Source organism: Suricata suricatta, chromosome 11 (assembly GCF_006229205.1).
Source record: "Suricata suricatta isolate VVHF042 chromosome 11, meerkat_22Aug2017_6uvM2_HiC, whole genome shotgun sequence".
Lineage (NCBI taxonomy): Eukaryota > Metazoa > Chordata > Mammalia > Carnivora > Herpestidae > Suricata > Suricata suricatta.
The window spans coordinates 69052156-69066239 of NC_043710.1; the positions used below are offsets into that span (position 1 = coordinate 69052156).

A 14084-nucleotide genomic window follows, 5' to 3' on the forward strand; every position below is an offset into this window, starting at 1 on the left:
ATCCCAGGAGGGGACTAGAAGATTATTGCTTAAGATTAAATCTGAATTGATATCAGACGAGATGGGGCACGTTCAGGGTGGGATGGTTGTAGACGATCTGAATTGATATCGAAGACAAAGAACAGGTAATTTGGATTCTGTATTCAGTTTTGTTATCAGAGTTAAGTTAATTATCAAGGCTAAGTATTATGAGGAAAATTATTCTAGAAAGTGAAATTCAGTGGATATTTGAATAAACTGCCAAACCAAAGAATGAGTCATTTATCATAGTGATTGGCTTTGATGAATTATATATAAACTAAGCGCCAATTTTTAACTTGGTGAGCTTCCTTTTCTATATCAGATACCAGTTTATTCACTCTCCAGCTTGTGGTATGCTGGCTAGTAAATAAAGTAAGACATTCATGAAGTAGAAGGTGCACCTAGCTTCAACGAGAGGGATCAAGATACTAGCATTCCTCATCTTTTAGGGAAAAGGATGACTAATAAAACCCTGCCACTTCCTTATTCTCTGGAAATATAAAGGCATATTCCTTCAACCAATATGTGAATATTTTCATGTGGCATCTAAGAGAAGAAAGGGTCTGCCCCATTTAAGCAAGACTCAGGAAATTTCACTTCTCATAATTATCAAGGTAGTAAAGAGGAATATATAGAAGCTACTAAAATCACATATACCATGTGGTTATTTGTAAACCCACTTATTACAACATGAATGAATGCTTGCATTTAAAGGTTAGAAAATAGGAAACCAGATGAGAGAATACCCACAAAATATCTATTGCTATTGATACAGAATCAAGCAGAAAGAAGCACGACCAGGCACTGACATAGGTAATTTATACTTTGCACCCTGCAAATGCTCCCAGTCACAGCTGGGCTGTACCACAAGCAAGTCTTTTTTTCTCTGAACCAGCTGTGAAGGGCTTGAGACATTAGAGTACAGGAGATGCCCTAGTTAATTAGACTAGGGTATGCTAGCTTTTTCAAAAATCCTTAGAAAGGAAACATTTTTTTCTTGCCCTCCCAAATCTCTCCCGTCATTACACCCCTCCCCTTCCCAATATCCAGTGAACTCCTAGTGCTTACTTGGGATAATTTCTAGATTGAATGAAGGGCAGAATCTCAGAGTCTTGACTGGATGGAGGAAGTAGTAAATCTCGAAATCGTTCTGTCAAAAACAAAAATAAACATCAAGTTGGGAAAAAAATCAAAGTCAAGAAACTAATGCCAAAATGAAATTATTACCTATTCTTTTAATTTGTCAACTATTTTGACTGCACATCTTTTATTAGAAATGTACCCACCATTTTATGTAGTACTAAAATATGTCTATTTTGCTTTAATGACTCTTTTTTTATGATTAAGATATTACAACAACTGCAAATACAAATATAAAAAGTATTCATCAGTGTAGACTAGAAAAATCTTATATGATTAAAAGATTGGAAGAGATACTTATGACCAATAAATATACCTAACAGATACGCAATCTCATTAGTAACCTGGGAAGTGAGAATCAAAACCACATACTCATAGATGGCATTCACATCATGTGGCATTCGATTGCCAGAAATTAATCTCACAAGATGAAGTATTAGAGAGGATGTGGATCAACATAAGCTCATATGTTTCTGGTGAGAATGCAAGTTGGTACAATAGCTTTGGAAAACAATTTGGGATTATCTTCTAAATTTAACCTCTGCACACCCTAAGAGCCAATAGTGCCATTCCGAAGTATATACTCTCACAGACGCTTTCACGTAATGTCTTAGCAAGTAAAAGAATATTCATGGCAGTACTGTTCATCACAACATAAAGAAAAAACACTCACTTGCCCATCAACAGGAAAATGGACAATATGCAGCATATATACACAAGGGAATATTAACTGAAGTGAAATGGAGTGAACTCAGTTACAAATAAAAACATAGTAAAATGGTAGAAAAAATACTAGTAGATTACATACAGAAGAATGTCATGTACTGAGTTAGAAAAAACAACCAAACAAGGTATTGTTTACATGTGTTATATATAAAACAAAGCAGCCCAATAAAGAAGAGAATAATATACATAATCCAGGATAATGGTTATCTTTTAGAAGTGGCAAGAAGATGAAATATAAAAGCAAAAGGTAGGTCATAATTGTTAATACTTCATATCTAATAACTATTGCATCTTAAGTGAATATATGAATGAATGCAGGCCAGGGATTATCTAATGGTGACACTGGCCCATGAACCAAAAATTTGATTAATAAAATTCTGTGCTTGTCAAATTCATAATGAAGGAAGCAGGGAAGAGAGGAGAAAGAGAAGGAGGGAGAAAAAAAGAAGGGAAGGAGACAGAGAAGAAGATAAGAAAGCAGAGAGCAGAGAGAATAAGGAAATGGAGGCAAAAAAAGGAAAACGAGGAACGTGGAGGAGGGAAGAGTCTCAGTTGTACTTTAGAAATAGCTGTACTGCATAGTTACCTGCATTGCATAGTCTATCACTCTGACACTAATCCCCTATTTCTAAAACTAGATACTAATTGTCTCTAGCCATCCCTATGAGAAGGCTTCTTTGATGCCTCCTTTTTTTTTCTCTCCTCCTACAAAATCTGGAATAGATGGCCTTACTGTGTGTACTCCTAGTATACTCTGTGCTTACACTCCTAGAATGTTCCATCCTACATTTCTAACATAACATATAATTGTCTATACACCTCTCCTTCTGCCTCTAGGAGATAAGTATAGTGCCACCAGGATATAGAACATTATCTGATACATATTAAAAGGTTAGGTAAATATTAGTTGAAATGATATTTCCATTTTCACTGCATAAAGAAAAGTGCCCCAGTTTATTATAATGCCTTTTAGAAAAGCCAAACTGGTCATCTATCAGCCATGATAAGCAAGGGCACCAGACTTCCAGCCTGAGACAGGCACCCCATCAGGCTGAGAGAGAGCACGAAGCCGAAACTCCAATCTGCAGTAAATCCATCTCTAGCTGAAGGTGTGCAATTTCCACAAAATACTGAAAATCTGCAGTTGATGACAATCCCCACTTCCCAGTTACTGAAGAGCCAGATATTAAACATTTGTGTACACAGTGGTTACAAAATATGCTGAGGAGGGTGTGGATTTATCTTCACATTTACTGAAACACACGGAGCCAGATATTTAATTGACCTCTACTCTCCTGAATGTTTGCACCACTCTGACATTCACACAGTACACTTGGGGAGGGACTGAGAAAAGCCGAACACAGGGGGTTGTATTCTAGAGTCAACAGAGCAAAGAAAGCACAAATGTTTTTCTCCTTCAAGTACACTTGCTCTTTGAGTTCCGAGTTTCAAAAATTAAATTCTATTATTGACTAAACTGCTATTTTTAATGAACAGATTTAATGTTTATGTCAATGAAATGACTAGTAAATTCTTCTGATATGATCACTGCCTTTGAGTACACTTTCTAATTTATGTAGCATTTCATTAAACGAATGATTTAAAGCATTTCTCCTTTACCCTTTTCCCCCTCCATTTATCCCTTTCCTAAAACAAATCTTGAAAAACAAGCCAAAACCCAACAGCAAATATTTACTTTATACCTCAAGTAAAGAACAGTTCAATCAAACAGCTATATTGAATATTATATACCCTGGGGTGCTAAAAATATAAATAAAAATTTTACCGAATTATTCTCAAACTGATTTAAATGTAAAGAAAAATCAGAATTCCTAATGCAAACAACCATAACATAATAAAGCTGGAGATTTTCCCCTGTTTATATAATCAGAATTCCTAATGCAAACAACCATAACATAATAAAGCTGGAGATTTTCCCCTGTTTATATAATCACACAAAAACATTTGACTGTAAGTCTGGAAGACAATATCTAGAGATAACATTATATTGATAGGATTTAAAACACATACACACACACAAACATATACACAGAGCAAAATTAGCATGGAAGAGATTACTTACAAAGCAACCTGAACTATGAAATCTATAATGAATACTCCTACATTTGAAGCATCCTTTAATCTGAACATCGTAAATGCAAACAATACCAAGCAAACATGAAGATCCTTCAAGTAGCTATCAAGAATGTCAAAAAAAAAGCTTAAAACTACATCCTTTTAAAATGCTTATTTTTATCATTATATTCATAAATTCCTAAATTTGAACAACCAATTTTATCCCATAAAGATATCATTATTGTTTACTTTTTATTTATGAGAATAAAAATAAACAATAAAAATTATCCTTAGAAAAATCCAAGTACATGAAAAATTGCTTATAATTCTTACATTAATCCTTCTTTAGTCTCCTAGATTTCTGCCTATCAACTAATTAATTAGCATCCCATTGTTTATCTGATGCTTGGAAAAAGACCAAAATAGATGGATGTTTCCTTTGTTAAGAAGCAAAGGTTTTTAAATAATATTTCTTTCTCTTACAGCAAATGTCACACCAGATGAGCTGCTTTCTTGGGAGGTCCAAAGTATATTTCTTAAGAAAATGGCAGTTATGCAAACACTGGATCTCAGTCCTACTATGAAGCTCTTAGAATAATTTCATTAAAGCCACTGAAAAGATCCAGAGGATTTTCTGAAAAGTGGTATTTTGATGAGTTGACTAATGATGAAATGATGTCTGAAAATGATTTTCTACCAGTCGGGGATATACTTTAATTAACATAATCTTTTGTAGACTTTCATCCACTCTTCCCTTCTCACATTCAATCAGCAAAATGATCCTGAGGCTATCAGATCTGGAGGCCATACTACACATGATTACACTAATTTGGACTCTCTGGACAATCAATTGTGAGACAATACACTTAATTATTTAAAATCAAAAATGAGAAAAATAAAATAAACTTTCCAATTCTAACTCAAGCTTTTGGACATTTATTGTGACTCAATTCTTTATTTTTCCCTTTGTGAACAACAGCCACTTTGTAATCCTCCCCAAACAAAGAATGTAACAAATACAATAAGAATTCCCATAACGACAAAAGACCAGTATGCATATATATTCCTGAGATGAGAAGAAAATAAAATCTCCCTGACACAATAAAAAAAAGGAAGAAAGAAATAATTTAAAGGCAGAAAAGAAAATGAAAACATAATGCCATCCTTCTGCAGCAAGTCCTTTGCATCTAAAGATGTGATATTAGCCACCTAATTGGTATCTTCAATAAGACCCTAAGAAATAGCTGTTGTTTGCTGGAGGAACACTGTCTAAATTTTACCAATTCCAAATCACGGTTTCTTTCCAGGTAATCCTCTGTCCTTACCTTTGCCTTCCCATAGTCTCCACTATGGAAATGAGTACTTTAACTACTTCAAGTATTACGTTATCATGGGTAAGGAAAGAAAATCAAATAAAACATCTCTGAAGAGTATTAATGTTGCTCTAAAAAACCTGGTTAAGAAGTCACTGATATTTTTACTAATAGATACAAATTTTCTTTTTTTTCTTTTTCTTTTGAGAGAGAGACGGAGAGAGAGACAGAGGGAAAATTATTAAGCAGGCTCCACACTAAATGTGTACCCCTGGCTTGATCTCACAAGCCCTGAGATCATGACCTGAGACCAAATCAAGAGTTAGATGCTCAACCTACTAAACTACCCAGATGCCCCTCTCCTCTTTCTTTTAATGCTCATATTACACTTGATTTGCCAGTGTTAATTTTTTCTTTATGAAGAATTAAATAAAATCCTTAAGGGATATTAAACAGACTCATTAAAGACTTAAACTTAGTTTTAAAAATAACTAGTATAATGTAATGTAGTATTGGAAACTATAAGATAAATGTTGCAAGGAAATAGGTATCATCCCCATGCTCTTGGTATTCAAACAAAATCCATAAATGATTACACTAAAATATCACTATTATTTTACAAGGAAAACTGAAGATTATCTCATACTACAGGAAGTATTATAAGAGAATGTTATACACAGTAGACCAAAGCACAAATCTTTCTTTATAGTTTGCAGTACTTAGAAGCAACAAGTTGTATTAGAAAAGATACCAGACTGGCTGTCAGAAAGTCTTGAGTACTCTATGTATTTCTGCCTCTATTCTTAATTTCTTCTCACAACTGACAAATGACTGAGATGAGTTCAGTGATTTCTAAACCACTTTTCAACTTTGGATCCCTCATAGAACATATGCATAAGGACAGGAAGGGAATCTTGCCAAAGCCACTGATAGGGAAAGTGGCAGTACCTTACCTGGGACAGCTCTGGTTACTTGCTAGCATTCTGCTCAATTTAATATTAATCTCAGAACCTTATTTTTTAATTAAATGTTACTAAGTAAATATGCCAGGGATGCTGTGGTTGTTACAGTGAAGCACCCCTCTCCTCCACACTCTGCTTCAGTGAAGTATCTGTCATCCAGTATTTGCTCTGGGCCTTCCCACCATTTTGGCTAAGGCTTTGTAGAGTCTGCTTGGTGGTTCAACATCTTCCTCAACCCAATCCCACATCCTTCCTTTTCCCTTCAGGGGCACTGATCCCCAGTAAACATTTTACATTCACCAATTACTTCTCAGACTCAGTCTCTGATGAACCCAGCCTGCAGAAGATGGCCTTGCTAGGCCTACGCTTTGTGTTTAGAGCTTCTGCTATGCTCTCAGCTACAACTGGGTGAGATGCATGTGTGTGTAGTTAGGTCAGAATAAACCTATTTCTTTCCAGCTTTCTAGAAGTAACCTAATTAACACCTTCATTACAAGTACAGATGCCCATTGTTAAAATGAAGTGCTCTCAGACATACCTTCTTTGGGAAAAGTAACACCATTCAGTTGGGCCACTAGTGGGAGAAATAAATGAGTACCCTACAGGCCATGTGGTTTACTAGCCAATTGCACCAGACCCTGTGCTGCAGTCTGTGAGATACACACAGCCTCAAGCCTTCAGGTGATGGTGTCGGTGGGAAATGCAGAAAGCTATAATTTAGGTTGATATGAAAATTATACAGGAACTAGAGTTAAATACTCCACCCTAAATTGTACAGAGCAGCCTGAAAGCTCTAAATTTTGTCCTTTCTTATGAAGTATAAGAAATAATTTCAATAGTACCAAGCTAAAAAACATAATGATTAATAAAGAAGTAACACTAAATTTATTGTACTTTCTCAGAAAAGTTGAACATGTAACTTGAGCAAAATGTTTGTCAATATTTGCCATGCACCCAGGAGGCCATAACGATTTCACTGAACACATGAAAACAATCAAATCTGTTGATGGTGAATCAGCAGCTAACTTTACAAGTTACTCATTATTTTATGGAAATTATGTACAAGGATAATTTAACACATAAATATTCAGAAGGCCTAGAAAGTCATCAATGTTATGGGGAAAGAAGTAGCTTGACAGTAATTGGGATCCATCCAGGTGGCCTGGTCTCTATGCATAATGTCATTACAGATGGACAATTCATCAAAAGATACTAATAAAGCAATTCTAATTTCATATTATTAATCAGAAACAAATCATTAATATATGGGAAGGTGGGGAGGAGTGAGGAAAGAGTATGTATAAGTGTCCTGTCCACAAACATCCTCCACCCTCCTTTCCACTCCTTCCATGGATTGTGTAATTCAACATTTTCTATGACAAGGCAGATTTTATATCCCAAGGGTCTCTAGCTCATATGGTCATTAGAAAAGATAGGTATTTGTTTAAATTCTCTTTTTCTTTCCTATTTTTCCTCTCTGTATTCAACTTTCTGGTCTTTTTTTAATGAAAACCAGTAATTTGAATGAAAATTCCTCTTTCTCATTTCTCTATTTAGTCATTTTCTACTCACTCGCTTTGACTATCTCACAAAAATGCAGTAATAGTTCCAAAGGACATTCTTTTCTTTAAACAGGGAATTGCAGGTAAGACAGTAAGCTGGTAAAGACCATGTTCTGGTTAATGAGGTCTTCAAACACATATCTTTAACAATATTTATACAAACACAAAAACATGGGGTCTAACTATTGGATTTCAAGAAGAAAACAATGGCATGGATGATGAAGTAAACTTAAGCCTAACAGTCAGTAAAACATGGGAAATGTTCCTTTCCACCTAAAAGTACAAACCATCAGGTGTAGGAAAAATCTAATATAAAAGAGGGAGGAGAGGAGATTATATAGATAAGGGTGTTGGACAGAGACTCAGTGTGTTCATTGCTATCATGAATTCTGGAATTGGGATGGAGTCAGGGATCCACTGGGCCTGTGGTGACACACACTGAACCCAAAACTCCATGAAGCCCCCATCATCCCTGACTATTAGTGGTCTGCTGCAGTAATGTTTTGGTTCCTCAGGATACACTGTCACCTTAGAGTCAATATTTAGTTCCCCAAAAGCTGAATATTCCCCTTTCACCCAGGCATTCACCCTGCCAAATCATAAGAGTATCACTGTACAGTTTAATTTTGACAAATAAAAGGGTTTTTTTTCTCAATGGGACCTGACTATCCCTTTATTAAAGGGGTTCAGAATCTATGAACTGACTCAAGTCTGGAAAGTAGAAGAGGGGCTGTACTCTGTAGCGAGATAATTCAGATTATGCCTTTGCCAAACCTAGAGTTTTCTTTTCATTTGTATAAACCAAGGAAGACTTTAGTAGGTTGTCCATCTATTTGAGTTCTAAGGATGCCATGGTCAGTTGGTCAACACCAAAGATATTACAAATCAATCTAATCAGAATACAGGTACAGCCATCTTGAGTGTATAAGTTAAGTGTGGTCTCTTAGTTCCTGCCTCTCAGGGACCACGTCATCTCCCCACTTCAATACTGGCCTCTCTCACTTATCACTCTTGGCCTAACAAACAGTTTTTCAGGGTTCTAGAGTGCCCATCACCAATGAATTTCCCAAAGCCACAGCGAAAAAAATCCTTTATGGGAATTAAGGAGTTGATAAGCCATCATACTTAATAATATCCCCAACACGGCAATCTCTCCAAGGTGTTGGATAACTTCATATACAATATATCTAGGAAGTCTGTAAGCACATATACCAAGAATGAATATGTTTAAGGATATGAGATGAAAGGAAAAAAGCAGTAACTTTTATCTATACCCTATTTCTATCCTCCATAGTACATACCTAAGAGTAGTAATTTTTTTTAAAGATAGACGTGTATACCATAATTATACACACACATTAACATGTCTTCAAGAGTACTTGTCATTCACATTTCCTACATTTTAGTTTTTGTAACACTGTCCACTCCTCTACCTTCTAAGGAAGTCACAAACCAATGAAAAAACACAACATGCGCACACACACACACTACCACCATAGGCTGCTTAAAAGGGAAGGTACAAATTGTTTTTCCATAACATTTAGGAAGTACCATATATAAACAAAATATGCACATTTAAACATTACTTTTTCAGGAAACATTTATTGATCAGGTAATCTAAAGGTCTGGTAATGAGCACATATGTCATCAAAAGATATGTATCCTGCAAATAAGTAAGTGCTAAATGTATACTCCAGGGATCCAGAAAACAGAGTAAGCAATATTGCCTGGATCTGTTGGTAATATAAAGAAAAGAATCAGGAAGATTTTATTTAAAAAGTGAAACAAAGACCAAAGAAGAAGTCCTTCTGTTCCATGGTGCTAGATGAAGTAAATAATTTTGCTGGTATTTTTGTGGTCTACTCTATATCAATAACTTCTAATGGAAGAGAATTTAAAATTGGGAGTGACAGTAATATTTTGAGCAGGAGGAACTTTTATCAATTAAATCATATGTTATTCATTTATTCACCCACTCAACAAACTTTTATTAAGTACCTATTATTTATCACACATGATGAATACAAAAGATTCTTATTCTCAAGGGCAGCCCTGTTTATCACAAGGAAATGCCAGGACAACAAAAGAATCACAATTCCATTAGAGCTACTTGAAAAAGGATTTAAAATGTAATTACAAAATTACTTAAAAAGGGAAAGAAGAGCTGTTCTCCTAGAGCTTTAAAGAAATTAATGGTTTGTAAAAATTTGATGTTTTCTTTTTCTCAAAAAAAAGAAATATCCACAGTAATCTTAGAAAAACAAATTACTTCAGAAAATGGGAACAAAAGGGCATACTTAGAGTGGTACATTCAAACCAACTAGAAATACATACAGTCTAAGTTGTCCTTTTCTGAAAAGTTTAAATCAAGTGAATGTTCTTTATTACCATGGTAACAGTATGGAATAAAAATAGTTGCTATATAAAATATTGCTTTCAAAGCAACATCAAAGGCATTCAAATTAATACTATTTTAGGTAAATCAGGAAATCTAGTTGCAGAGCAAGAGTATTTTGATATTAAAGACATAGAAAAATCTTCTGTTGATAGAATTAAAATGAAAATGGACTGCAATTCTAGGAGAAAAAAGCAATCAGCTACACGTTCTGGTTATTTAACTATCTTCTCTACAAATATGAAGGCCAATGTCAAAGGAATATAAAAAACCAAAATCTTGGGGTGCCTGGGTGGCTCAGTCAGTTAAGCGTCTGACTTTTGCTTTTGGCTTAGGTCATGATCTCACAATTCATGAGTTTGAGATCTGCACTGGGCTCTTTGCTGGCAGAGAGGAGGCTGCTTGGAGTTCTCTGTCTCTTTCTCTTTCTCTCTCTCTCCCTCTCCCCCCTCTCTTAAACATTAAAAACAAAAACAAAAGCAAAACCCAAAAACCTTCATGCTTGTCTTGTACAAGGAAAGAAAATCAAAACAAAAAACAAGGTCACATTAGCAAATCAGAAGATGAGGATATAGAGCACAATGTATATACAACTACAGCAAGTAAGTGAATATGAATTTTAATAAATGGCAGAAGAAAGTGAAACATAAAAATCCTGTACTTGGCACAAATCCCCCCACAATAGTCCCTTGAGCTTTTCTCAACTATACCAACATTAATCTTTTTCATTATTCCTACTTTATGTGGAATTAAATTATCCACATTCTAGAGCTTATTTCCAAGAAAAGAATTATACAGCTTTATGTGAACAATGAGCTAAGAAAGGAGAAAGCTCCATCAGTGCAGCAGGTTGTAGATGAGGAAGCAAAAAACTAGATAGGTAGACTGACCAACCCAAGGTTGCATGGTTAGCAAGAGGCAAAGAGATTAAAGAAACAAAGCAAACTCCCCCAAATTCAGTTCAGTCAGTGTTCTTTCCATTGCCTTACTGTTCCTTCTTTCCCTAATTCTTGGGAGAGAAAATGCTAGTGTATTCCCTTTTCTCTCCTCCTCCCTTTCTTGCTTTCTTCTTGCTTAGGAGTTACAAAATGAAGGGAAAACACAGCAGTGTGATATATAGTCTGTATACGTTGACACCTGGTACTTTTAACATCGTAAGGTCTGAAGGCAGTCTGTACTATTATACAAAGGTAATTTATTTAATGGAGCCTTTATTTCCAGAGGAACCATAGTGAAAAAAGTCTGTCTCTTTAAAACTCATTATTCTGAGTCCTACTTGTTAAACATACTGTTAAAAAAAATCAAAAGCAGCTTTTGAAAGAACTGCAAACAGACTTCTTGGCCTCTTAATACATCAGTGAATCAATGTCTAGAACTAGCCTTCTTAAAAAACATAAATTCCCTTCCATTGCCACAGAGGCTAAACTACAACAAAAAATTGACAGGGGAAAAATAAAAGAACAGAGGTTCAGGGGAAGTGAAAACAAATACGAGAGGCATTTTTGGACAAACACATTATTGCTACTAAGCTTTCCACAATCCACTTTTTAAGGAAAATGTTATATTTTCATTTGTCACAGCAAACGCACTTTTTTAACAATGTTGGCATTCAACAAAAGAAACACCTCAAAGTGATCAAGACTCAGCTTGATACTAATTCAGTTCCTGCTTTCAGCACAAACTCTGAATACCCACTGGGGGTGTATTCTATAAGGAACAGGCAATTTTATCCAAGATCCAAAGAAACTGGAGGTTTTCTTTTACGTTTTTATGAAGTTCTAAACTAAAACCCTGGGCTAACAAAATTAATGGCATGCAATATATGGTCTTTTCAAGCTTATAAAAACCAGCCACACAGTGAGAGTCTTCTCTTTTCTTAAATACAGGAGCTCCTGGCCAAAGAACAAGCCTATAAAATGGATTAGGAAAGAGCAACAAGCAAATATATGAATCTACTTCCTTTGCTAGGTTGTTTCATTGGACAAACTTCTGGTTTTCTTTTTGCATATGCATTCTCAAAGTCAGCAATAACTATTATCAGTAAAAAACTTTGTTAACTGATAGGTAAAATACAGTATTATAGTTATTCTAATAAACATTCATTTGAATACTATTATGATTTTCTCTGTTCACATAATTTATCCATTTCCTTTTTGAGCTTCTTATTGAATTAAAGGGGCTCTTTCTTTTTTTAATTTGTTACTGTTTATTTAGTTTTGAGAGAGAAAGAGAGCGAAAGCAGAGGAGGGACATAGAGAGTGGGAGACACAATCTAAAGCAGGCTTCAGGCTCCAAGCTGCCAGCACAGAGCCTGATGTAGGGCTCAAACCCACAAACCATGATATCATGACTAGGGCTGAAGTCAGAGGCCAATTGATGGAGCCACAGGTATCCTGGGGCTCTTCTTTTTTTGTTTTTAATATTTATTTATTTCTGAGAGAAAGAGACAGACAGACAGATAGACAGAGGAGGGGCAGAGAGAAAGGGAGACACAGAATTCTAAGTAGGCTCCAGGCTCTGAACTGCCAGCACAGAGCTGGATGTGGAGCTTGAACTCGAACTCACAAACTGGAAATCAGGTTCCTAACCAACTGAACCACCCAGGCACCCAAAGGGACTCTTTATATATTGATATATATTGAGCAATATAAGTTGATATACATTTATATATTGTATAATTTATATATTGAGGCTCTTTATATATTTTTATATTGATATAATTTCTGTTCAATTCTGTTCTCTGTTTTGATGGAATTTTTATATTTTTACATAGTGAAACCTACTTAGTTTTCTCTATGTATTCTTCTAGAATAGAATATCCTTTTATATCCAAAGGTTGCTGGCTATTAATTTCTATTTTCTTCTGATTCCTTTACAGATTCACTTTTATATGTTAAAATATTTAACATATTTAGATTAATTTTTGGTGCTCTAAAAATTTAAATTTTTCAAACAGTTAAGTGACAATTGTTTTAACTGTTTACAAACTGATACTTCATATTGATTTATGGACCTTCCTTTATCCTATGATACATATGTCACCTAGTAAAAGGCCTGTTTCTAGGATATCTTTTTTCCTTTGTTAAAAGATTTCTTGTCATTTTTGTTCTAGCACCATAATGATTAAACTATTTCAACATGGTAGGAGGAAGCATGGTAAATTAGCACAAGCTTTAGCATACAATGAGCTTGAGTTCAAATCTCAACTGATCCACTTAATAGCTTCATGTTCCTAAGTACATCTTTTTAGCCTTATAAATTCTTAGCTTGTTTGAAGTTTATTTCACTTTATAACATGTTTTAATAGAGCTAGTGTTACCTTGTTATTCAAATTTTTTAGATTTTTTGTTAGTTATTAATTATTTTCTTCTGTTTTTTCAAATAAACATTAATACTGGTTTTGACCTTGAATTTTAGTTATTTGTTTATTTATTCATTTTATTTTAGAAAAAGAGAGAAAGTGGGAGGGAGAAAGAGAAAGAGCAAGAATCTGACATAGAGCCAGACCTTGGAGCTCAACCACGGGACATGTGCTGAAATCAAGAGTCAGATGCACAATCGATTGAGTCACCCAGGTGCCCCTGAATTTTTATATTAATTGAAATTACATTAAGCCTATACTTTATCTTGGGGGAAATCAACAATTTTAAGTATTAGACTTAGACCTAGAAACACAGCATGTCCCTCTGAACTATTCTATCCTTAAAAAGAATCCTTCATTTTCTTGATATTGCCTGGTTCTCAATCCTCATTGAGGTTATATTAGGGCTCAAAAATAAATAAACATTTTTAAAATTTAACCCCTTTTGAAAGATAATTTGGAAAATGTTGCCTTTTGTTCTCACTCTGTAGATAAAGCAAGAATAAGAAGACTTATTCATGAAAATAA

The 14084-nt window shown here is 34.8% G+C and overlaps 1 protein-coding gene across 2 annotated transcripts in view; it reads right to left on the bottom strand.

The window, feature by feature from the left end:
• Positions 1-14084, bottom strand: part of NOX4 (NADPH oxidase 4) — a 152197-nt gene that overhangs the window by 45620 nt on the left and 92493 nt on the right. For both annotated transcript variants that reach the window (XM_029915298.1, XM_029915297.1), the window contains one exon: positions 1090-1171. In XM_029915298.1, the coding sequence (XP_029771158.1) occupies positions 1090-1171 (82 nt within the window). The remainder of the gene's footprint in view (positions 1-1089; positions 1172-14084) is intronic.